This window comes from Podarcis erhardii (genome assembly GCF_964252035.2).
Source record: "Podarcis erhardii genome assembly, chromosome: 4".
Lineage (NCBI taxonomy): Eukaryota > Metazoa > Chordata > Lepidosauria > Squamata > Lacertidae > Podarcis > Podarcis erhardii.
Window position 1 is genome coordinate 75,874,328 of NC_138508.1, and position 26,607 is coordinate 75,900,934.

General features: G+C 40.3%; 1 protein-coding gene across 5 annotated transcripts in view; it reads left to right on the forward strand.

Annotated features, from left to right (window-relative positions):
• The window catches only part of UBE3A (ubiquitin protein ligase E3A), a 34,664-nt gene that overhangs the window by 2,239 nt on the left and 5,818 nt on the right, over nt 1–26,607 (forward strand). For 2 of the 5 annotated variants that reach the window (XM_081858967.1, XM_081858966.1), the window contains 8 exons: nt 4,220–4,287; nt 7,063–7,226; nt 8,936–9,050; nt 10,664–10,708; nt 14,979–15,289; nt 16,127–17,385; nt 24,759–24,903; nt 25,952–26,157. In XM_081858967.1, the coding sequence (XP_081715093.1) occupies nt 9,031–9,050; nt 10,664–10,708; nt 14,979–15,289; nt 16,127–17,385; nt 24,759–24,903; nt 25,952–26,157 (1,986 nt within the window). In that variant the 5' untranslated portion in view covers nt 4,220–4,287; nt 7,063–7,226; nt 8,936–9,030. The remainder of the gene's footprint in view (nt 1–4,219; nt 4,288–7,062; nt 7,227–8,935; nt 9,051–10,663; nt 10,709–14,978; nt 15,290–16,126; nt 17,386–24,758; nt 24,904–25,951; nt 26,158–26,607) is intronic. The other 3 variants (XM_081858969.1, XM_081858968.1, XM_081858970.1) reach the window with 2 other exon arrangements.

Here is a 26,607-nt window from a genome sequence, read left to right on the forward strand (position 1 = left end):
GCTGTCTGATCCAGTTGCATGCCCCTGTGCTAGTTTTTTTAAAGTCCAAATTCACTTAGTAAAACTCTACAACTTAGGTTGAGGAACAAGTCTGACAGGGAAATAAACCCATACTAGATATTTATTTGACTGAAGGGAGTAGAAAAAGTACACCAAGCTGGTGCTAACGATGTATGTAAGATATTATAGTTAACTTAAAGCTAAAGAAAATTTCTTCTCACAGTTTTTATACCATGAATGTGTCACAGGTGTGGATTTTAGTGGCAGTGTTTGCTGAATCTGATGACTGCAACCCCTAAACATATTCCGGGGTTTTTGATTAAGGGACGGAAATTCTTACAGCCAGATCTATGCCACTTCTTTTCCTTCAGCTGTCTCGGTGTAGGCACACCAGTCTCAACTATTGAGATATTCTTGGGAGGTTGAGGGTGACGAATGTGCACTCTTTGTTGAATAGCTCTGGGAAGGAACGTGTGGCTTGCATAACGTGTGGCTAGTACAGTCATACCTCAGTTTACAGACGCCTCAGGTTGCATTTTTTCAGGTTACGGACCCGCCAAAACCCGGAAGTACTGGAACAGGTTGCTTCCGGGTTTTGGTGGTTGTGCAGACGCATAAGTGCTAGATCGCAACCTGGGCGTGTGCAGACGCGCTGCTGCGGGTTGCGAACGTGCATCCCGCACGGATCACATTCGCAACCTGAGTGTCCACTGTGTTCTTCACTAAGGATAGAATCTCCACTACCAATATTGGATGTTGTAATTTAGCTTGGATGACCCCTCCATTGCAGCAAAAAGGATTAACTGTATGATCAGGAGGGGTTCTGAAGTAGGAGGGAGTTAAAAATAAGCCTGGTCCATAGTCCATTTGGTGACCAGTTTTCATCTTGTATGTATTTCCCTGATTCCAGCAGACTTCAAAATAGTAATACCCAAGTGGGACCTTAAAGCAGAGAACACTTGCTAAAGTGAGAGCAGTTTTCTCCAGCAAAGGAGATATGTGTGCATAAGTGGATGCAAGTACTTGTTGAAAGTATAAAATGCATGGGATATGTATTCTGATTCAGGGGTCGCTACTACATGTGACACAAGCAACTAGAGCTGGATTGGGGATATAATATTATCTTCACAATTCAAAATACTTAAGGCAATAGATATTATATTTGTGGGCGTTATTCTAAGCACAGCAACTATAAAGGAAATGGTTCTATAGTCTGATATCCACATGTTAGAAAAAAAATCTAGTGCAACTAGTTCCTTTGCTGTGAAAGAGCCCTAAATGTCTTTTCAGATGCCTTTGTTGTAAGGCTTTTCTCCATTCCCATCATATCTCTCCCCTCCTTTTTATTGTTGGCTCATCATCCCTGGCTTGCTGGAGCTGATGGGAGCTTAAGTTAAGCAACAACCTGAGAGCTAAATGTTCCCGACTCTTGATATACAAGATAGAGCCATACATGAGCATGAGATGATCAGTGATTTGAAGTGGGGAGCCTCTGTGAATAGAGGATGCCTACTGCTTTAGATCATCATGCTCTCACACATGTAGGGTCCCAAACTGTTTACAAACGATATACACACCCCCTTCTTGTGTGCGTTGTTTACATATTAAGCAATCAAAACACCTGAAAAGGGTTTATCACAGTCAAATTCTGTTAAACTTTCCTGACGGTGGCTGTGATCGCACATAACACTAAAACAAGCCACAAATTTTCTAGCAGATGAGCAAACAAGCCATGGCTTCTTTCTCCATAACTTGGTTTTACAGCTGCTCTTGCCTCGTGCCTTTGTAGCTTGGAAAGCAGCTAGTTATGACAGCCAAACAAATCATGGTTAAGCAACTCTGTTGGGCTTTGAGAGGATGACAAACCATAGTTAAAACAAGTCATAGTTTGCTGGGCTGGTTTCACATATTAAAACAAAACCACCGTTAGAGTAAACAAACAATGATGTAGCATTATGTGTAAACTAGGCTGTTACTGGAAGCTGCAGAAACATAAAGGCTTGGTTTTGTTTTATGTATAGAAAAATTGAGATTGGTACAAAATGTTAGACAATTTCTGAACTCCTGTGTTTCCTTAATAAGTTTGTGTGGCATAGGGTTTAATTGTTTTCTCTGCTTGTTTTTTTTTTAAAAAAACATAGTTGGATTTTAACTTTATTTTCAGGGGTAAGGTATCCAGTATGCCATTTTTATTTAGAAAAGTTTATCTGGTTTTATCTCAGACGCAAAGCAGTTTAGAGTAAATATGCAGAATAATGCAAATAATATTTCTGTTGTAAATTAAGTTCTTCAGTCTCCTCCTGGTGTTTTGTGTATCTACGTGCAGTTTTGCCCACGAATGTGCTGTCTGCTTCATTTGCTGATGTTTGAGTGTTCTAGAGAAACTCCATTAGGCAGTTACCCACTAGAATGAATGTTCTGCTTATAGGAACATAATCCATGCAAACATAATCCATGCAGGAGGCATGTTCGCAACCCGCAGCGCCGTGTCTGCGCACATGCGGGTTGCGATTCGGCGCTTCTGCGCAAAGCACGATTTAGTGTTATTGCGCATGCGCGAGCGCCAAAACCCAGAAGTAACCCGTTCCAGTACTTCTGGGTTTCGGTGCGTCTGTAACTCGAAAACGTGTAACCTGAAGCGTCTGTAACCCGAGCTATGACTGTATAAGCCAAATGGCTCCTTAAATCAGGGTTATACTTGCCAAAATGGTATGTATAGTTGCCATTTGGGGGGCCAGCCAACTCAGAAGTTGTATTTTTCAATACGACTTTTTGGTTCCTGAAATTCATTCTAATTGTGCAGATAAAATGTCATGGATAGAATTCTACAAGGATGTTTTGTTAGTGTGTGAAAACGGACAAGATCCAAAATCTCTCTGGCCTGTCCTCAGATGTCTATAATCAATTTAATTCTAAACTGAACAATTTGCCTATTACTCTCCCTTCTCTTCTGCTTACCACCAGGAGAAATCTCCTAGGTGGTGACATGGTAGTACCCTGTTTGTGGGATGTCCTTCCCTTAGACATGTGACTGGTGCCAATAACAAGTCAAAACATGCCTATTTGCCCAGGCATTTTAGGGTTTTTTTGTTCCTGAGTGATCAACTTGCTGGGTTTCCTCCTGTGTGAATTTCATTACTCTTACGCTTTATTTCTAAAGTTTGTAAAACTGCAACTTATTCTTCCAGGTAGCTTTCAGGTATAATACTTCAGGGTTGCAGTGGGATCATTGAAGAGTTAAATCTAATCCCTCATTGACAATATTTTTCCTAAACTGTGCTGTATACTAATTGGCTAATGAAGTTGCTTAGTTATATTTGCTGTAAATGAATAGAGCACTATATGGAAGGTTAGACTTTGTATCCAGGTTGCTTCTTTCTGTTTTACTTCCACTCCTTCTCTATATTGCCTAACTCTATTGCCTTGTTAATCCCAGAAACATAAAGCAGCGAACAACCCCAAACTTGTGCTCACTCTTTTTAGAATTGTAATTTTCCCTGGGGTCTTGTGATGAAGCCTGTGATACACATTTTCTAAATAAATATGGACATTTTGGCCCATATGTCTTTGGCCACATTTGCACATCAGGCTAAACCACGAAATGCAAAAACTAAAGCAAGCCCAGCCAATCCTTCGATGTTCGTGTCCTGTCCTCCCATGCATCTGGAAGGAGAAGCTTTGACTTTCATTTCCTCTTAAGCTGCGCTTGTCATTTTGTCTGAACCTGGGACCATATTTTATCACTAAGTGTGGTCATTTTCTATATAAGCTGACTTAATAACTGATGGTTTGAAATTGAACTGATGGTTTGAAACCATGAACAGAAGCATGCCGGTTCTTCACAGGAAACCAGGTCATTTTGTCTATGTTTTAATGTGACATGTGAACCAGGCCAGTGTTCATGACGTGACCATTTTTCTTGTTTTAAGAAATTATAAACACTGGCGTAACATTCTTGGATCTACATTTAATTTTAAGCGGGCTGTTTTTAGAAAATAAGAAACTTTCAGTACTTAAAAACCATTTACAAGAGTAAAAATCCAATTCATTTTTTTTAGATGTGTGGGTTTTTTTACAATCATTTTTATTCATCCTGAGTGCAGTAAATAGTACAGCACAAATGAACTTCAAAAAGAGCATCATGTAGATTTTATGCATTAGACGATCTTAATCTTTATATAACTGATTAAAAAAACTGAAGTAAGATATTGTATTCTAGGTCCGCAGCCAATTGAAGGCCTTTTGGCAACGTGCAAGAGCAACCTGCTGAAGTACTGGAAGAACATGGTATGTAGAATAGTTGTATCTTAGATATTGTGTTTTTATCAGCAGAAATAATTTCTCTTAATAAAACTGCCTTACGGAGAACAAATTTATGAAAGAAAACAATATTTATGAAGGTATTATAAAGCGCTGAATATTTGAGTACTTGATTGCCATATCATGTGCTATGGTCTTTTGAAAATTTGCAGTTTCCGTTAATTAGCAGGCTAGCCATATGAATGATGTAGCCTGCAAGTTTCTCCACAAACCAAGAATAACTTGTCTACGGTATGCTAGTTGCTTGTGGACAGAATATAAATGGGATCAGCTTTTGTCTTACCTTAACTGCTGAATGAACTTTTAGTATGCAAAATGAATGGCATACCTTTCGTAAGTGTGAACACTTTTGACGGCTCATCTGGTATTATTCTGTTCCAGTATCACCTTTTTGTCAATTGGCGAAATGTCAAAAATCTCATGTTGCTACCACGTTTCTGGAAACAGTCCTAATTCACTTTATTTTAACATCTTATATTAAGTAACCAGTTTTAGTCTGGTTTCAGGTGGAGAAGGAGCACAGGAAAACCACAAAGCAAGCTAGTTTTAACTGCACTCTGATTTTATTGTTGCATGATGAAATACATGCTGAAATTCAGACATGCTGCTTGCTGTTGGTGGGGTTTTAAAATATCCAGTACAACAGCAGCTTTTAATTTGGTATAGTAGGAATCGTGAAGTCTTACCAAATTATTTCCTTTGTGCACTAGTTTGTGAACAAGAGAAATAAGATAAGACACCTAAGTAGAGAGCAAGACAGTTATATCTCCTTTACAGGGTTGCATTCTCCATATTGAAAGCCTGTTTGTAGGTGCCCCTTCCAGCCCACTCCCAACCAAAATGAATAGGCAGCCTTTGCAAGCGAATGCTGTTTGCAGACAGTAAATTACTGGTGGTCTTAACTGTGAAAATTGTACTTTGCGCCCAATATCAGCTATTATGTGAAAGGAAAATTACGTTGGAATGACGCTGATTATGAAAGCTGACTTCTAGCTGAATTTACTTTTAAACTGTTCTTTGTCTGTTATGCTGCTTTCACATGCATAATCTGTCAGTTCTTGGGTGATTTCTGAGATTGGAACCTCGGGTGGCAGCCAGTGACTGCTCAGCTGCACTTGCACTCACAGCATCTCTGGGTCAGCCCACCTGCTTTGCTGTCCAGAAAGTTGATCCCAACTTTAATAAGATGGGCAGGGTTGATCACTATTGACCATGCATTCATTCCTTGCACAATTTCATTCTGAACACGCAGCTTGAGATTTGGAGGTGTGTGTTGCATGCCTCTTATTTTAGGTCCCTAGTTGACTTTTTGTGTTATGTAATTGGAGAGCTGAAATCTTATAACAATAGGGCCAGCTGTATCCAGATGATAGAATATAGGGCACAAGGCTCATGTGAGCACCACGTTCTCAAGCATAAATTCACCTCTTGGAAAATGTGTTCTTCTGTAGAATAAAATAAGAGATGATGAAATTTGGCTTTTGGCCAAGGGATTCTGGCAGTTTTAAGTTTCATTAGTATATTTCATTGGGCTCCAAAGGCATCACATTTTATACATAGAGAGCAGTCACTTAACAGGGATTGCAAATTGGTAATAGCTATGAAGAAATAAACAGAAGTGTTTCTATTCTAGGATACTGTAGGCAAAGAATAAATATGTTCCGGGACTAGGTCAGCTCAGCCAGTCAACACTAGTACAGCGTTTCCCAAACTTGGGTCTCCAGCTGTTTTTAGACTACAACCAAAAGTAAACCAGAGCAGCGCACGGAAACACCGTTTACCTTCCCGCCGGAGTGGTACCTATTTATCTACTTGCACTTTGATGTGCTTTCGAACTGCTAGGTTGGCAGGAGCAGGGAGCAATGGGAGCTCAACCCCGTCACGGGGATTCGAACCACCGACCTTCTGATCAGCAAGTCCTAGGCTCTGTGGTTTAACCCACAGCGCCACCCGCACTATGGCAAAATGTCCTCCATAACAGGGACAGTATTGCTTTATCAATTAGGAGCATAGGAAGCTTCCTTTATACTGAGTCACACCCTTAGCCCATCTAGCTTAGTACTGTCTTCACTGACTGGCAGCAGCTTTCTAGGGTTTCAGCCACGGGACATTGCCAGCTTCTCCCAAGCTGGGAATTGGATAGCAATTTTAAGTGTTTTGTCTATCCTCCATTTTACACTACCTCTAAGACAGTGTCTCCCAAACTTGGGTCTCCAGCTGTTTTCAGACTACAGTTCCCATCATCCTTGACCACTGGTCTTGCTACCTAGGGAAACACTGCTCTCTATTCATCTGCTCCTCTCTGTAAACGGGGTTCTGATGTGCATGGCTATCCTAAACCTGGGTGCAGACAGTGCTTCAGATTTCTGCAAAAAAATGTTTATAGGGAGAGATCCAGTGCTGCACCAGTAGATGCAACAGAATTTCCTAGTCCTCTCCTCCCCATTCCTGCCCCCCCATCTCTATAAAGCAAATGGGGGGTTGCTGGGGAAAAGAAAGAGAGTCTTAAGTCCAGTTTACACAAGAAGATGTCTGTTGTGCAAGCAGGACACCACATTTGGATATCACTCATACTTCAGAATATTCTTATTTGCCAAATGCTTTATAGTCAGATTTGGAAAGAGTGAGTTCAGAAAATTTAGTGATTTTTTTTTTCCAGGTTAAGGTTTTAAAATTTTGTACGTAAGAACAGATAAGATCAGATTATAGAATTAGGTAAGACATTAATTGGTTCCGTTTCAGCAATGGAAGTCTTCAGCTGGAGAGCAAAAAGCCAGTGGGTGGCCTCGGGGTGCTGTGGGTACGAGTGTTGCTGAATAATCACTGGCTGACAGCGACATGACAGAGTAGAAGATCAGCCTTACATCTTATACCAGAGAAGCCAGATCACAGGAGACAGTTGACAGGTAAAATTTTGAAATGGAAATGTCCACTACAAATGGGTTGCTGAAAAGAAGAGTCCAACCATTGTAAACTGCATTATTTTCATCCTGTGTTTTTCATTAATTTGCATTATGGGAAATTTTTAGAACAGTGGCTGTTAAACCTTGTCAAGGTCAACAGAAGCCGTCCGAAGGCCACTGCAAATCTCATGGAATTAAACCCCACGTTTCCACCAAGTAAACACTCAGCAGGAAGGTTCAGCCAGTCTCAGGTCTCTTGATACATACATTTGCAAGCACGTGTTTGTTGCACTCATAATTCACATTTTTTAAGGCATATATCTAAGATGCTTGATGTATACACTTAAAAATGTGATGTCTGAAGTGGTCCTGAAAGACTAGGACATTGGTGTGATAGGTGTTTCCTGTGAGAGGACTACTGGGATTCAAAAGTACATTCTAAAAAATAGGCAGTTACTCATTAATCACCCCATGTCATGGGGGGACACGGTCCATACAGCTGTTCTTGCTGTAATTAGAAAGGAGTGGGTCAGCATTCTACCCACTAGCTGCCTCGTGGTGTCTGCAAAAACAGGTCTGAGAAGGGGTGAGAGGTTCTTGTATATAAAGAGCCATGGATGTAATAGGCTGTATTTTTTTCTTTCAAGTTTTGGTGGCCACTAAAGCTGAATCTAGTGGTGAAGTACCTTGTGGTGGAATTACTAATTAGTTGTAATAAAATTGTGACTGGTGTCCGTATTAAGTTTTACAAAGAAATGTGTTGTATAGTGGCCTCATCTCTTAGGCTGAAGTGGGTGATGCCAGAAATACAGCCTTTACCAATATTGAAATAGGCCTTCCGGCCATTCTATCCTGGGCCATCAAAGGCCAACCTATATAAAAGTTAATATGCACTTCTAGGAAATGTATGGATTTGTCTTAGTGAGTCTCAAGGGCAAACCTGTAACCTGTAATTACAGGTTAGCCACCTCTGTACACTTCCTTACATTCCTAAGTTGACACATGAATAATGAAAGAGGACACTCTTAAAATTTCATAGTAATGCACAAGGCTGGAGATGGCCTCGGGGTATATTGGGGCATATCCTATTGTAGATCTTTTTTTATCATGAACCACACCTTGAATTGATCCTGGAGGTCAACAGGGAACAAATGCAATCTCTAGATCTTTATTGTAACGTGTTTTCTTATGACCTACATCAGAAAGCAGAATTAACCTTAAACCAGCTTAATATTTTGAGCCCTCATTAAGGATGGTTCTGTCTAAAGTAATGCAGGGTAGTGGAATTGGTAGAAAGCTCTTCTAGCCACAGTTGCAGTGCATTGCTCCAGGTAAGACTACAAGCCTGAGTGAAAGTGCATGGCTAAACACAACCAGTAGTGGAAGTAAAAATATCTTCTCCATTCCACAAGGTTTTCTGGCCATCATAATTTCTGTCTTTCATGGATTTCGTTTCAATAGCCTGACTTTAATGAACTGCCCAACTACAACTGGACTCTGGGAAATGTCTTGCATTGAATCTAGACAAATTCAAAAGTTGATTTGTAAAGGCTGGAACTTAGTTTTGGCAGCAGAATTATTATATATATTTGTGTTAAGATTTCTTGCAACACAGAGCATGTGTTGGCTAATGATCACAATTGTTCGTTTAATTGCGTAGTTTGAAACATGAACTTGAGGATGTTTAACTAAGCATAACTTTATTCATTTAGCACTATTAAGCCTATGCTTGGCCCAGCACAAGAGGACCAGCGACAACCTGTTTTTAATCAACAACACAAAATTGTGATCACCCCAATGTCACCGAATGGCCACAGCTTGTAAAAGGTAAATGTCATGAACTTTTTTTTTTAATGGTGTTTCAAATGCAAATAATGCTTTTTATGCTTCCATAACAGCTTAATTAGCAAGTAGTCTTTAGGAGGACACCATAGAGCCAAATACTATTGAAGTGTCTATCCCTTCTTTATATTGCTCTGAATATCAGTGTTAATATTCTATAAAATGTTGTCGTCCCGCCCCTGAGTTGTTATATAGGGGAGACTGTCTCTGGTTCAGTGATTGCCAGAAGCAGTCCACCACAGTCTGACCTTAGGAGAAAATGAAAGAATGCACAGATTTGGGGAGAGATCTTCATGGTATCTTGCTGACAATGGGTGCTCAATTTGGCTAAAACAATGATTTTGTTCCAGAGACTTGGTGAAATTGGCAAGTGCAGCAGACTTGCATGCCTTTGCTTTTTCTCTCCTAGGAGTTACAGTGGAGGCAACTTCTTGCAGAATGGAGAAGTTCCTTTGAGTGGCATTGGAATTGAGCCACCATATAAAATTGCTAGCTCATGCTGCAGTGTTCAGATTAGTGGGTGGGTGTGTTGCGATCATGCTTTCTGCAGTGCTATTCGGGGCTGAAAACCTAAGCACTTGTAACGAAATTTATTAAACAAAAGCAAACCTTTTGGTTTTGGCTGGGGTGAGCTAAATAATGATAACTTTGATGTTTTCTAAACTTCTTAATCACGTTATGTTTAATTTTAAAATGCTTTTGTTCAAATAAACAAATACATTCTACACTGTATTTATTTAATGGCTGTTAACCTACCTTTCAGAAAATCTGTCCTCCACAAGGCAGTTTTCAGCATCATGTAACAACACTGATAGACTGAAATTCCATAATATTTATTTTTTTGAAAAGCAAACAATAAAATAACATTTAAAAGATAGCAGATAAAACAATTCTTAAAAAACAGTGCCATAATTTTTATCAAATGCTAGCTAGAATAAAGAAGAGGTAAACATATTTTCCTGGGGAGGGTATTCTACAAATCCAGAATCATCACAGAAAGGGCTGTGTCCTTGTAGAAAACCAGCACTGTTGTAGAATAAAGTTTTAAGTAGCACAGAACTTTGGATATCTGAACAACATAAAAAGCTGCTTTATACTTACTAATAATAAAACACTGTCAGCTGAGCTTCTGGAAAGCTTAGAAACATAGGCTTGTTGGAATCTTGAAACATACCAAGGCCACTTTTTAATATAGCACAAGGACTAATATAGCTCAGCTGAGCTGCTACTGGCAAAATAATGATAATAAGAAAGTGGCAAATTATTGGGACAGCTAAAAATGCGAAAGTATTGTAAACAATGGTTTTTATGAAGCATTTGATGTGAGAATAGAAAGTACTATGTAAAAGCGGTGTACAGTATGTAAAAGTTGATAATTGCAAAAGTAGACAACTGTGAGTGTATGATGAGCAGCTTATATCTGTGCTTGTATCGTTGTAAGCAGCCTTAACCTATAGGTAACTTTGATTTGAAATCACTAGGACTGGCTTCCAAGAGAATATGTTATTGGTATTACTGAATCATGTAATATGCTAGTTGTATCTCTTTTCCTCTTAGCTGCATACAAAATGCTCACGTTTTTATTTAAACCTTTACAGATCACCAGGAGAACCTCACTCTGAAAATATTGAAGCTAGCCGAATGTAAGTATAACTAGCATATCAAAAGAGTGCATTTGGTATACAGTGGTACCTCGGGTTAAGTACTTAATTCGTTCTGGAGGTCCATACTTAACCTGAAACTGTTCTTAACCTGAAGCACCACTTTAGCTAATGGGGCCTCCTGCTGCTGCTGCGCCGCTGGAGCACGATTTCTGTTCTCATCCTGAAGCAAAGTTCTTAACCTGAAGCACTATTTCTGGGTTAGCGGAGTATGTAACCTGAAGCGTATGTAACCCGAGGTACCACTGTCTTTTGTGTGAAACCCAGATGCAATATCAGAGTTGCATTACCTCCATTCTTCAACAGCTACCTTTAAGTTGTACTTGAGAAAAATTATTCATTGTTCACTTCTTCAACATGATGGTTTGCCCAGATCAGGTACATTGAGAACACGATCATTTGCCTAGATTAGGTATGTTGAAATCAATGGGAAATCACATTAGTCATGACTTGACTTTTGGCACTGATTTCAGTGGAATCTAAGTGCAGCTAACTTGGCAAGGATCCAATCCATAGATCTCTTTGATGTTTTTGCTATGACAGTTCCTAGAGCCAATAACACAAGCTGCTCCTAAAGGTGAATTACAGCTCGCTGCCTTGGCAGGTAAACTGTGCTAGTGAAAAATGTCACATCACCCACCATGTGCTCATTCTGTATGGGAATATAAATGACTGCTCTGGATCACAACCAGAGGCTTCTTCAACTTTTATTATCTACAGCTAAAATTAAGCAGTGTCCAATTGTTTAGTGATACAGAAAATACTGGGTCAGGCTCATGAGTAGAAAAGGTACTGGTCTAACTACCAGACTTTGTAATTTCTGCTTCTTGCTATTTCAGTGTTTCTGGTTTATGATACCTGGTTTATATTCTGTGTGGGTTTTTTGTGGTGATTTATATATTTTATGTTTTGTAATGGACCACATTGGAAATCTTTGGGTTGAAAGGCAGGCTATACATTGTCATACTACTATTAATAACTGTAAATAATTTGCTTCATTATACTTGTGCTTTTCATATTATTGTAACTTGAAATAATCTAAATTTTGAAGCTACAGCTGCAATTTAATTCCATCTTATTTATTAGATCAAAATAATTTAACTCAGATTCTTTTATTTGCCAACAGCTCAACTAACTGCTAATATGGAGTTAAACTGTTTGTAAGTGGGCAAAATCCATTCATTAGTCTAGATAATACTTAAAAGAAGAAAGCAATTAATGCTCTTCCTGCTCTAACAGATTTGATAGGGTGGAAACAACTGATGACAAATATTGTTGATGTGTAACTTAGTTAGAAAGAGGACCGAGGGGGAAGTGAGTCAAAATATCAGGCATTTTTAACCAGCTTCCTCTGAGAACCTTACTTTGCTTTTCTGTTAACTGTGACGTTCAGAGCTAAAGGGAGTACCAAAGCTGGTTTGCATGTAATACTAAACCATGGTTATGTATGTACAGAAGCAGGAAAGATCCCTAGTGAGGCTACAAGTTTGCCTACTCTCTCCTCCCTCACAGCTAGAAGGACTTCACTAGTGTTTACCTTGTTCCTTCGAATTGTGGCTTGTGTATGAACCAGAGATCCAGGATTATAACTAATCAGTTATACAAGCCAGTTTCATAATCCATGATTTGAAGCTGGCTTGCTCTATAACTGACCAAAGTTCGTTTAAACCACAATCTCTGATTCTCACATAACAACAAGGTAGTATTGGGGAAATGGAAAAAAAGTGCTGGCAAAGTCCTTCTCCTGACTTCATGAGATGTGTATGAGCCCAAGGCTTTGCTTTGGGCTCGTTGACACAACACTAAACCATGGTTTAGTATTAATATGTAAATAAACTCATGATGAGTGTGACACTTAACTCTGTCTAACATTGGTTGATTAGTTAGATTTCAGTAATTCCCAATTTATGCATTTGAAGAATGATAATAAAATACTTGCCAAACCTAAGAATACTAATGCTAGTAAAAGAATTGTCAGGCCCGTAGTATATTGTATTTAATTGCCAGTGCGTGCATTCCCATAAAATTTGACAACGTATGTGTTTCCTTTGCTGTCTTCTGAAAACGGTTCTTCCAATATATAGAGTAGTGTCTGTTCCTTTTACATTAAAACAAGATATTTTTAAAAAAAAACCCAAGAAGCAGATCCAGCAACCACAAACAAAACCACAAAATAAGTTTCCGTCAAGCTGGAGACAAAATTATTGTTTTGCTTGGCACCTAAAAAGTTACAACTCACCACCTCATTGGTATACCATGGAGTGATATTCCAAAAGTTGTGGACCCTGTTCTCATGATGGGAACACTCAGTAGAATAGCTCGATATATAGGTAAATTCAAACAAGACTGGGCAGTCTTTCAGATAATTAGTCCCAGGCCCTTTAGGGTTTTCAAGATCATAACTGTCCCAGTGAAAACTACTCAGAAGCAAACAGCCATAATGTAATTGTGCAGTAATGATAGTTATGCTGAGTATTCCAGTTGCAGTAGATGTGTGGGATATAAATCATCTCAAGAATACGTAATCACACATTCTATTTCACTTAGTTTATTTCCTTGTTTGTATGAAATTGTTAAAATAAATCTGTATAGCAGCCATCATTTGAAACTGAGGGCTTAGGCTAGTATTTCTTAGAACACAAACCCCCAATTCCTCTAAAAAAAAAAAAAACTTCATGAATTTTGTGAGAATTCATACACTTAAAGGTTGTTTTTTATTTGTTTTAAACTGCAAATACTTACAGCATGGCTATTATCAAATAATATTCTCTCCTTGGAATGTCCTTTGCATGCAAAGTCTTGTTATTAGGTCCATATCATAAAGATCTGCATGGAGTAGTTTTGGAAGGTTTTATTTGGAATTAAAATAATTCCAAATAAAATGGAAAGTTTGTGTTTTGGAGGTCACTTATATATTCTCAGCCTAGTGAGCACTATATTTTGAGACATTAGTTTTCATTAAATAATTTAGATGTGTTCTATGTAATAATTTAGATGTGTTCTATGTAAGAGATTTACAACTCCTGTAGTCTTGACCGATGGTGAATTGGAATGATCCCAATAATATTTTAACAATTTTATTTGAGACATAACTTCAAGTTTTTGCTCAGACTAGCAGAAATATTGAGCATTTCTGCGCCGAGTACTACCCAGCCAAACTGAAGCATTAAGAGATCAGCTATAGGAAGCTCATCATTGAGTTCTTTAATCATCAGTTCTCATCATTGAGTCTCTAATTAACCATTGTTCCCTGTTTCATCCAAAGCAGGAAACTATGGTCACCAGCTTAAGAGCAAGCCAGGATCTTAAACCTTGATTTGAACTTGGCGACAATTAAATATCCCTGTTTTTGACAACTGGGGGTGTGTGTGTTTTATTATAGTATGGCAGCATGGAATTACAATGCAGACAGATGTATTTGCTTATGAGGCATGGAAGCCCCAGCAGCATCGCCAATAATGAGAGATGATGAGACTCATAGTCCATATCATTTGGAGAAGCCAGGTTCTAGTCATACACTTACTGTACTAAATTTCTACATTATTGTGGAACTCAATATACAGTCATACCTCGGGTTACAGACACTTTGGGTTGTATGATTTCGGGTTGCACACCATGCCGAACCCGGAAGTACTGGATCTGGTTACTTCCAGGTTTCGGCACATCCACAGAAGTGCCGAATCGCAACCCGCGCAGACACGGCGCTGCAGGTTGCGGACGCTACGGGTTGCAGGCGAGCTTCCCACACGAATCACATTCACAACCCAAGCGTCCACTGTAATGAGAAGGAGTGCATATATATACACGAGGAGCTTAGTAATTCTTGTAACTGAATGATTTGTTGGAACCAAACTATGACAAGTATTGACCATAGCCCTGTCCTAATAAAGTACTTTTGAAAGTTCTGTTACTTAAATCTTTCCAGTTGAAAGTAATCACATTGAAATGCTGAGCTTGGGGAGGGTCTTTGCCCCAGACTTCGATAATCTACATTTTTTTAAAGAAACAGCAGACTAGTTTACACATTCACAAACTATACTGTGCATCAGACCTTTTATTATTATTATTATTATTATTATTATTATTTAGCAGGTGCATCTTGCCTTTCAGGATCTCTTGATGTGCAACATCTCTTAAATTGAGAGAGATTACTTCAGAGCCTCACTAATCTGTGCTTTGCCAACCATTTGAATGAGCTTGTATATGAAAGCCATACTAATCCTTGTGCTTACTGTTTGGATGTTTGGTACAGGAAGCGAGCAGCTGCAAAGCATCTAATAGAACGCTACTACCATCAGTTAACTGAGGGCTGTGGAAATGAAGCCTGCACGAATGAATTTTGTGCTTCCTGTCCAACTTTCCTCCGTATGGATAACAATGCAGCAGCCATTAAAGCCCTCGAGCTTTATAAGATTAATGCAAAACTCTGTGATCCTCATCCCTCCAAGAAAGGAACAAGCTCAGCTTACCTAGAAAACAATTCCAAAGGTGCCCACAACAACTCCTGCACTGACAGAAAAATGAACAAAAAAGAAATGCAAGGCCCAAGAGATGACTTTAAAGGTAAGGCATTACCTTTAACACTGGCTGCCAGTATGCTTCAGGTCCAGTTTCAAGGTGTTAGCGGTAAGTCTTAAACAAGTGGAGACCTAGGCACTTGAAGGAGCATCTCTCTATACTAACCTCTCCGTGCATTAAGAGTAGCCAGTGAGGCTTTCCTTTGCCTTCCAGTTTTAGAGGCTGTATATTATGTGGAGATGGGGAAAAGGGTCATTTCTTTGCTGGTGCCCAGTGATGGAAAACTCTCCCTTCAGAAACAGGCACCTTGCTTTATTGTCTGATAAAGAACCAATTATTCAGTCGGGCATGTCTGTTGCTTTATACTGTGTTCCATTTTGTGTTTTAAGATTAGTTCTGTTGGTTTATTTTATGTACCTTATTTTTATTTGATGAATCCTTGTTTTAAATTAATTACTTACACCGCCTTGAGATCAAGCAGTATAGGGCAGGCTATAAATATTTGAATAAATAAAATACAATAAGGTGGCTTGTTTCAACAAACCATGGTTAAGATTAACCACCATTTTGAATTCTGACATGGTGTTAACCTGGCTAATTGAAATCAAAAGTGAAAACTTTGCAGCACCCCCTTTACAGCTGTGCCAGAGCAGAGTGGGGAGCTGTGAGACCAGGGGGATGGTTTATCGTGACACTGAACACAGCCCTAGTTTCTAATTCAATCTTTTGTCATAATAAAGTGCCAAAGTTGTTGTATGCCTGCTGAAGTTGGTAAATAGTGGGTCTCTGCTTAATACATAGATTTTAACATAAGTTCAACAGTTTAACCTAAGTTTAACCTAAGTTCAACAGAGGTTTTCTGCTTTGTGTTTAACATTGTAGATGTGACATTCTTAACAGAAGACAAAGTCTATGAAATCCTTGAGCTGTGTAGAGAAAAAGAGGACTATTCACCTTTAATCCGTGTCATCGGGAGAGTATTTTCTAGCGCTGAAGCTTTGGTACAGAGCTTTCGAAAAGCCAAGCAGCATACTAAGGAAGAACTGAAATCTCTTCAAGGAAAGGATGAAGATAAGGATGAAGATGAAAAGGAAAAAGCTGCCTGTTCTTCTGCCATGGAAGAAGATTCGGTTGCACCATCATCATCATCATCATCATCCAGAACAGGCGATGCCGCGCAGGGGGATAACAACCTACAAAAATTAGGCCCAGAAGAAGTGTCTGTAGACATTGATGCAGTCAGACGGGTCTACAATAGATTGCTTTCTAACGAAAAAATAGAATCTGCCTTTTTAAATGCACTTGTGTACTTGTCACCCAATGTGGAATGTGACTTGACTTACCATAATGTGTACTCTCGAGATCCTAACTATCTCAACTTGTTTATTATCGTTATGGAAAATGGTAATCTTCACAGTCCTGAGTACCTGGAAATGGCACTGCCATTGTTTTGCAAAGCAATGAGTAAGCTACCCCTGGCAGCTCAAGCGAAGCTGGTCAGATTGTGGTCAAAGTATAGCGCAGACCAGATCCGACGGATGATGGAAACGTTTCAACAACTTATAACCTACAAGGTCATAAGCAACGAGTTCAACAGCCGCAACTTAGTGAATGACGACGATGCCATTGTCGCTGCTTCAAAGTGCTTAAAAATGGTTTACTATGCAAATGTAGTGGGAGGGGATGTGGACACGGATCACAACGAGGAGGAAGACGAAGAGCCAATCCCAGAATCCAGCGAGCTAACGCTTCAGGAACTGCTGGGCGAGGAGAGAAGAAATAAAAAAGGACCCCGAGTAGACCCACTGGAAACAGAACTTGGTGTAAAAACTATAGATTGCCGAAAACCACTTATCCCCTTTGAAGAGTTTATCAATGAGCCACTGAATGACGTTCTAGAAATGGACAAAGATTACACCTTCTTCAAGGTAGAAACGGAAAACAAATTCTCCTTTATGACGTGCCCCTTTATATTGAATGCTGTTACGAAAAACCTGGGATTGTATTATGACAACAGAATCCGTATGTACAGTGAACGGCGCATCACCGTACTCTACAGTTTAGTTCAAGGACAGCAGTTAAATCCGTATTTGCGACTCAAAGTGAGACGGGATCACATCATAGATGATGCTCTTGTCCGGGTAAGTGGCGTATTGGTGTAAAAAGGTGTTTGACTGTCTATGTTGGAAAATAAAATAGCTAGAAGCCAGATTGTTACTACGCTATCGACTCAGGTTTCCTGGTGTCTGAAGTATTATAAGCATTAGTTGAGGTTATTGCTGCTTTGCGGGACTGATGTGTGGAGGAGCGGCCTGCCATGTACACAGGTTTGTTTCTTATCGTTCCCAGAATTACTCCTGGAAAAACATTTAAACCTATGTAAAACATGTATGGCTTTTCTTTTGCTAAAACCAAAAAGCCATCAGGTTAGAATTTTAATCTCTGCACAAATGTTCCTGGAATATTTTGATTTGGCACACTATGGCTTTTATCCACAGATGACCATTCAGAAAGAGACTTGAGGTTCTTGGAAGTTCATTGATGGATAATGGTACATTCCATGTTGTGACAGTGGTGGGGGGAAATTACACTGCTTTATTTCAGGTGTGCATTTGATGGGGTGTATCGGTTGGCAATGCCCGTTTAACTATCCATCTCAGAGTGTCCCCATAATCTGGCCACATTCCTGGGCAATCGTCACATGAAACAGTTTGTGGTATAAAGCAGCGGTTAGGTACTCCAGCGTGTGAGCCTAATAAGCCCAGTAGGCCTCCCTCTTTGTCCTGTGAAGCCATTTTGACCAAGCCACACCTACATTCTACACCCCTGTTGCAGGTAAAAAGATTCAGGTCCCTGCCAAAAGTGGAATTTTCAGGCACTGTCAATTCAGCTAGCTGGTGCTGCTTGCAAAACCATGTTCCCGTACAAGCACCGATGATAATCACATTTGCCCCTGTAAAGGCACAGGGCTTCACAAGCACTGGCGAGCAGTGGAGGCATCCACACCTACAAAGCACTGTGAATTGGCCTGTGCAGTTTGATTTCAAACAACACAAGCAAAATAAAGCGCTTCACCCATCCTGCCTTTCAGAATGGCACACAGATCTATGGGGACCTAGGCATCCAGCCTGCCAGCTGGAAACTGTCCCCCGTCCTTGTCCCCCACAATTTAAAAAGTAAGAAGATAAAAATGAAAACACCACCTTCTGTAAAACTTATTAAAGCCTTTCCCTCCCTGTGTGTGAACTGATTGTTGTTGTTCCTTCCCAAAGACATCTCCCGCCTCCACGACATGCATACACATGTAGAATCATAGAATTGTAGAGTTGAAAGGCCCCCCAGTGGTTATCCAATCCAATCCCCTGTAATGCAGGAATCTCAGCTAAAGCATCCATGACAGATGGGCATCCAATCTCTGCTTAAAAACCACCAGTGAAGAAGAGTCCACAACCGACGGAAACGGTTCCACTGTCGAAGAGCTCTTAACTGTCAGAAAGTTCTTCCTGGTGTTCAGCCAGAATTCCCTTTCTTGTAGAGAAGAGGCAATTTGCCCCACAGAACTGGTGGTATAAACCCCTAGCCCCTTCATCGCAAGCCTTTCTGTGGTTCATCTTAACTGTTTGAAGCTCAACGTGCCCCTCACAAAGCCGTAACTGGAACCATTAAAAAATCTCCCATTCAGTCTTAATAAAGCTAGTCTTCAAACCAGTGGTCTACATAGCACCAAGAGGTGTTAGTAAGCAAATTTGTCATTGTCTGAACACATGTCTTGGGTTAACAGCCTGACATCTGGGGAACAAAACTTCATGGAGTACTGTATTGAGCTTTGCATCTCTATTGTGTAGGTTACTAAAGTTTCACAGTAGCTTTCCAGCAGTGACCTCTTGAGTTTGGTTAGAGGAATAGAAAATATGGTTCGTGCTTTTTTCCTAGAATGCAGGTTCTTCAGTTTGTGATAGGAAAGATGAGCAGTCCCTGATAGGGGAAGGAGACGTGAATCAAGTCTCCCGAGACCTGTGTCACTTAGGTTAAAGAGTTTAACTGCAATTCTGGTGCTGGTGCTAGCATCTAGCGTGTAAGAATAATGTGCAGTTGCATTAACATTTAGTGGTATCAAGTGGTCCTGTTCCACTGGTGAAACAGAGCTTTCCCCTTCTCTCTTCTCTCCTGCAGCCCCCCATTGGTAGACCCTATAGGGAAGATTTTGAAGGGTATACAGGGGAGATGCAACCCACTGCCTTCTAATTACTGTACATTCATTTGACTTGACTTTATTTAAACTAGGTTATATTTATTTTGCTGCATAGAAATAGAATATAAAACATAATATAGATAATAAAACAATATTAAATCATAAAAGCATCACAAAACTGCAGAAATAGACTAATTTGAAAAGGCTTGGGAGAAAACATTTTCAGCAAACATCAAAAAGTCAACATTTTATGCAGCGGTGATAAGAGTCTCCTTATTTAGACCTGCTAACTTGATCAAGTCATAAATAGTGCAAAGCTCTGGGTTGGTCTGAAGACTTTGGTGTTGTCATCCTGAGTGAAGCTGAGAAAGCCAGCTGCCGTTTACCTCAGATAATTTTTCATGCATGGGAGGGGAAAACATGAATCTGCAGCTTTGCACTAGTCTGAAAGTTTGAGATTTTAAATTTGTTGCATGTCCTATTTCATTAAGAGTGAAAAGGCGCCTTCATATGCCCCTATGAGTGGGATAATTTGATCCCTCTTTGGTGGTTGAATTCCAGAAGTATTGGTAGGAAGTGCTGCATCAGGAATGGCAAGCCTTTTTCTGTCCAAGGGATGTGTTGATCCTTGGCCAATCCTCCATGCCTGCCATTGTTGTGGCCACTCCAGACACATGCACACTGTATCTGTACACACATCCCAGAACTAAGTTTCTTTACTGGCAGTCACAGAATTTGGAATTGCAGTAAAACTTGTATTTGCCATGGCAATAATCCTGCAATTGCGCTTTTGAGTATCTAAATGATTGCCAGTAGCAGAAGGGATAACCTTGGTCACAACTTGTTTTGATTCTGGCATTCTGTTCCACAATGGTGGGGGTGCACATGCCCTGATCCAGTGTAGCTGCAGGAGAAAGCTGCATTACAGCTCACATTCAGCTCTTGCAAATCTATAATTCACTTAGTAAGTGTCCAAACTCTTAGGACAGAATTCTCGCCAGAACCTGTTTACATTGATCCTACAAATAAAATGGAACATTGTGTTCTATAAAACCTAGTTTAAGGCTGCTATATTTAATGTGTGTGTTTATCTAGTTTGACTCAGCTCTATTCTAAGCTGGATGTCTTTCTGTTTTTCATTTGCTCAGTAGTGCAGTTGGATTTATAGTATCAGAAATCCTATTCCTGTTCTGCAAGTAAATTTTTCCTCGGCCTTGGATATTGGCTGCCTTTTGTTAGCCTTTCCATTTTATGTACAACACATTTACATTGTGACTTGAGTACCACCGTTAAATTGTCAAGTATGTATCGTGTACCTTACTACACCCAAGATGCATCCTGAAACAATAAACTTTCCTAATTACTGGGCAACTACCTTCCTACTCTGAACGCTGACAAAGTGCCCTTATAAACTTTTAATTCTTGTGCATTCATGGTCAGACTCGGTCTAATATCTATTTGAAAATTTGGTTTCACATATATTTAAGAAATAACTATTCGCTTCTGTTTTGCAAGGCCTTGTAACCATCACAGAGTAACCTTTCTCTAAACTATAGATTCAAAACAGATGTTCAATTAAAGCAGCCTTTGGCAACCTGCTGCCTTTCATGTGGATGGCACCAGGTTAGTGAAGATAGACTTAAAACTTGTAGCTCAACAGAGTGGGAACTGCCAGGTTCTCCACTAAACACCTGATATCAAGTAATTTGACACTTCTAAGTGCTCGCCCAGTTGTTTCCTTGCAGTTGTGGCTTAAATTCAAGCCAAGGCTGCAATGACTCCTGCTGGAAGTGTGGCTTGCATTCAACAGGGATTGGCTCCATTCAGGAGCTCTGATCGGGAGCTTGCAAGTGCTTGCATTTGGTACCAAATTTAAAAGCCTCTGGATGCAAGCCCCATTTGCAGAAGAAGAATTGGGGTTGCATTCTAAGGCTCCCGGTTGCTTTTGTGTAGCTGTGACCTTACCTGCCCTTCACCTTATGTCATATGATGTAAGGAGTGGGGCAGGTGGGGAAATTGCCTTGTGGGCCTTGTTTTGCCCATGATCTGAAGGTTCCTCCTCCATGACATAGAATATATTAGCCCGATTCACATGTCTTTGGAAACTGTAGGCAATAGTTTGGTATGAATGTGCATATCTGGACAATATGACTCTCACCTACTGGCGCACAGAGGATATAAACCAGGATTTGTGACTTCGCATTATGTCAAAACCAGGAGACACGGACTGTTTTGCTCCCAACAAGCAAGACAAAAACAAATCTTGGCTACACATCCTGGTTAGAGAGTGAAACAAACTACAATCCCTGCTTTAAATGTCACACTAAGACAGTAGTTCAGTTTTGTTTCCTCCCAGCATAAGCTGCAGAGACGCAAAGTGGCCAAGATCAGTGTGGTCACAATAAACCAGTGGTTTTCTACCACTGTGCCGTGGCACCCTGGGGTTCCTTAAATGATGGTCAGGGGTGCCATGGACAGCACTGGCCTCTGTCCCTCTTTCCTTCCCTCCCTCCCTCTGATGCCTTCTCGAGTCCCTGCCTCCCAAAGACGTGCACAGCTGTTTGTTGCAGCTCCTCAGGCGAATGGTGTCTCTGGGAGGCACCTCTCTTTGGGGCGGGGAGGGGGCAGCTCAGAGACCAGGGGCGGCTGCAGCAACTGCCCGGAGGACTCCGGAGGACTCCAGAGGAGAGAAGAGGAGGCTGAAGGAACACTCCACATGGGAGGGTGTTCGAAAAATGGTGAGAGGCTGCCAGCTCTGCAGACAATAACTGGGCTCCTGAGCCCCGCAGGGGTGCTGCAAAAAGAATGTGGTTGGTCAAGGGAGCCGAGGACTCAAAAAGGTTGAAAACCGCTGCCATAAACCATTAACTATGGTTTGCTGGGATGTGAGAACAAGGCCATTGTTGGTTGAAACATTTTGCCTAACTGATTGATTTGCATACAGCTTCACTCCATAAAACTCTTCTTGCATATCTCGTGTCAGTAAAAATGTCTACTCGTAAAGCAAAGTTCTTTATCGCCTTTTTATATTTAATTGCTCCAATCATATTCTAATGACCTTGTTCCAAGTGGCTGGATTAAATGAGATACCTTTCCGTAGTACAAAAGTAAAACGTTGCCCCAATTTCAATGATGGTACACATTTTATGTGTTACATTTCCTTCTTAGAGGAGTCAAGAAAGTTTGTGTTAACCCAGTAAATAGCATTAATTGCGTCCTGTGAGGGTCAGAAGATCATTCTCTACAGTTCTTTCCCCTGTAAGGCTTCAGAAAACTTAGCAATGAGAAACTGGGCAGTACAAAGTGTTGTGCAATAGAGAGAGAACTTTCCCTTGATAATCTTAGTGGTTTTTTATTATTTCTGCAGTATGGTGGGTGATGGAATGTTTTGGAATCAAACTTGCTCCTGGCTAGATTAGCTGGTGACTTTTTCCCATCATCTGTATCAAGGAGCAGCATGGTTCACTTGGGTTTGAACCAGTTGTCAGTTTTCTTAATCATATTGAAGTGTTAACAGTGTCAGTTCGGATTCAGTAGGCCTTGTTGTATAAATAGATATTTTAAGCCTTCTACTTTGAAGGCTACATATAGATATCCAATCTAGTGGTGCAGAAGAAAAATTTCAAGAAACTGGGATAAATGCAAAAATATGGGCATGAGTTGTATTAAATGTGCCCCAACTCTACAGAATTTTGCTCACACATGCTAAACCATAGTTTAGTGCCACATGAAGAAGCCACCTTGAGCCTCATGTGTGACCTTCCTGTGCTCAACAGAGAGATGCCAATTCAGACCTGAAGCAGTTAGTGTTTGTTCACTCTTACCTGCACACAATGCTCAGCTTAATAAATAACACATGGAGCACCAGCTGTCTAACAAACCAGCAAACTCCCTGGTCTACTCCTCCCTTTTAAGCTGGATTGGATTTTAAATATTTACCACATTTTTCCGTCTGTAAGAGGCCCCCATGTATAAGTCTCAGATTTAAGAAAATGGGGGAAGATGGCCCAGAGTATTAAGACACCTCCCAATATTTGACATTTTTAAGGGGGGGAACCTAGTCTTATACACGGAAAAATATGGTACTGGTTAACTTACCATTGGTAGCGCATGAAACTATTAATCTCCAGGTTGTGGGTTTGAGTCCCACATTGGCAAAAGATTCCTGCATTGCAGGGGGTTGGACGAGATGACCCTCATGGTCCCTTCCAACTCTACAATTCTAGGATAGAAATCAAGGAATCTTGAGGAATCTTGCAGAAGAAACATTTTCCTTCCCCTATGGACACTTATGCAACCTAAAAGGATGGGAGGGCTCCAGAAGATTTTGCGATAAGCAGCTGGGGTGGAGGGAAGGAGAAGCATCTATTCTGTGAAGTTCTTTGTCTAAGGATTCAAGCCACTGTGTAGATTGTGGCTTCTGATCCTTTGCGGATACTGTCATGTCTATCTTCAAGGCTCCTTTTAAGGCTTATGCAGAATATGAACTTGTAAGATGTACTCTAAGATCCTGTGGGCTATTTTTAAGTTTGAATCTAAAAGTTAAAACTGTTGTGTGTCCTAAAGGAGAGATCTCTGTAGGATTTGTGCAAGGCTTTGAGACAATGGGAGTCATCCTCAGCTATTGCTGCGGGAACGGTACTAGTCGCTGGAGATGACAGTAATCCCCTCAAACTCTGAGCCTAAAGGTCTGATTCTGAAGCAGCAACTAGAGGGATGGTTCCTACCCTTGGGGATAGTTCCAAGAGCACTTTGGGAACCCTGTTTCCTCTTTCCCTGTTTAGGGAAGTATTTAATGACTGATGTTTAAATGTATTTTTAATCTTTTGTTGGAAGTCACCCAGAGTGGTGGTGGTGGTGTTATATTCCTCCATCCCGGTCTAGCAGATACATCCAAAACATTCTCTAGGCATGTGCACAGTGCTTGCAGGCCTTCCCAGTTAACTTCATCCCCTCCTTTTTTTTTTCTTTGACACCACAATGGGATGAGCCCAAAGTGGGTCACATTGTCCACCCCCCTCACTGTGAACCTCACTGTGAACCTCATTATGTCCCCTGCTGTTCTGTATAACAGACTATAAATATTTTCTATGGCATGTATTTATTGTGACCGTTACCCTGAATCACTTGCAACAAACTGCTTCGTTTTCTGAGTCTTGCTATTCCTTATGTTGTTAAAATATATTTCTAAGATAAAACAACAGCTTTCATTTTTGTTTGTGCATGTTGTAGTAGAGGGAGGTGGGGCTGTTTAGTATATCCACAGCATGGTGACCTATAAAATAGGATGTACTAAGGAACGTTTTGTTTCTTATTCAATAGTTAGAAATGATTGCCATGGAAAATCCAGCAGATTTGAAAAAGCAATTGTATGTGGAATTTGAAGGAGAACAAGGGGTTGATGAAGGAGGAGTTTCCAAAGAGTTTTTCCAACTAGTTGTAGAGGAAATCTTCAACCCGGATATTGGTACGTAATTAACTTCATATTTATTTAATATGCAAAATGGCTTGTGTCTCGTCTTCTTAACAGTTACCTACTCTTTCCTGATCCATATGAAAACCCATCTTTCTAGGTTTTTTTGTTTTTACTTGTAGCTTGTGTACCCTTCCTTAGACACCATCTTGTGACAACTCAGCAAAATGACATGTCATCCCTTCTAGGGAATGGTACACCATTTTTACATGCAAGTGTGCCTTGGTTTTGAGTGCTCACCAGCCCACCGGAAGCCAGCTGTAGCTAGCTGCCTTCTCCATAAAATGTTATCTCTTCTTGTGCAGATAGTGTGTATGTCATGGAATGTTTAAGCACCCATTTCCAACACACACACACAGAGAGAGAGAGAGAGTGTGTGTTTCAGTGGATTTTGGAATATTATGGTAGCTTTATTATACATGGGGACTTTTGAATGAAGTCCGGATGATGCTGTGAACTAAGCTGTGACTAAATAACAGGTGGATTTCTTCATGTGCCTCCTCCACAAGAGGCCCAGAAGGTGACAACATGAAAACAGGCCTTTTCTACAATGGCTCCCCATTTGTGGAATGCTCTCCCTCCAGGTTTATACATCTTTAGGCGCCCAGTGAAAATATTCTTCTTCCACCAGGCCTTTTCAGGGAAGTTTTTAATGTGTGATATTTTAGTGTATCTTTGGTTTCTATGGAAACCGCCCAGAGTGGCTGGGGAAACACAGCCAGATGGGCGGGGTACAAATAATAAATTGTTGTTGTTGTTGTTGTTGTTGTTGTTGTTGTTGTTGTTATTATTATTTTAGTGACATCTGATGCCTTTTTAAATGTGTTCTGGGAGGGGAAATTATTGATTGATGTGTTCTTATTCTTATTATGTATTTTTGTGTGTTTTTTATATTGTTATGTTGTAAACCGCCCTGCAATCTTCAGATACAAATTTATTAAGTAACAAAAATAATAAAAATTAAGCTTTCATGTTTTTTTCTTTTTTAAAAAAGTCTTGCTATTCAATTCACCAGTATTAATTTTGACATGCTTTTTTATAGGAATGTTCACTTATGATGAGTCTACAAAATTGTTTTGGTTTAACCCATCGTCTTTTGAAACTGAGGGACAGTTTACACTGATTGGAATTGTGCTGGGTCTGGCCATTTACAATAACTGCATTCTGGATGTCCATTTCCCAATGGTTGTCTACAGGAAACTAATGGGCAAAAAAGGAACTTTTCGTGACCTGGCAGACTCTCACCCTGTAAGTTGATAATTACATTTGGAAATCTGTACTTACATTCTGAGTTGTTGTTGTTGTTGGCAGTGTGACACACTCTGAGTGTTCTCTTGCATGAAACATCAGTGGCCATTGTCTCAAAATTGCATAATAGAGACCAAAGTTGAGAGTGTTGCTTGCTTAGTAGTTCATGACAGAGACAGTGTTTAAACTGGTGACTTCACAGCTCCCACTGTTTGCTGCTTCACTACACATATCCACACCAGCTCTTAGTCCTGCGACAGTTTGCTTAATGGGCATTTTAGAAAAGTCAGCATTTAGCAACACTTCAAGTCACCTGTTATTACAGAACATGGTGCTCAAGGAAAAGGCTGCACAATGTGCAGTGTCAAGAGACCTGTACTGTCAACACAAATGTGCTTTGCCAGTACTGGAGAAGAGGGGAGCGTGTGTGTGGAAGGGAGGGTGACTGGG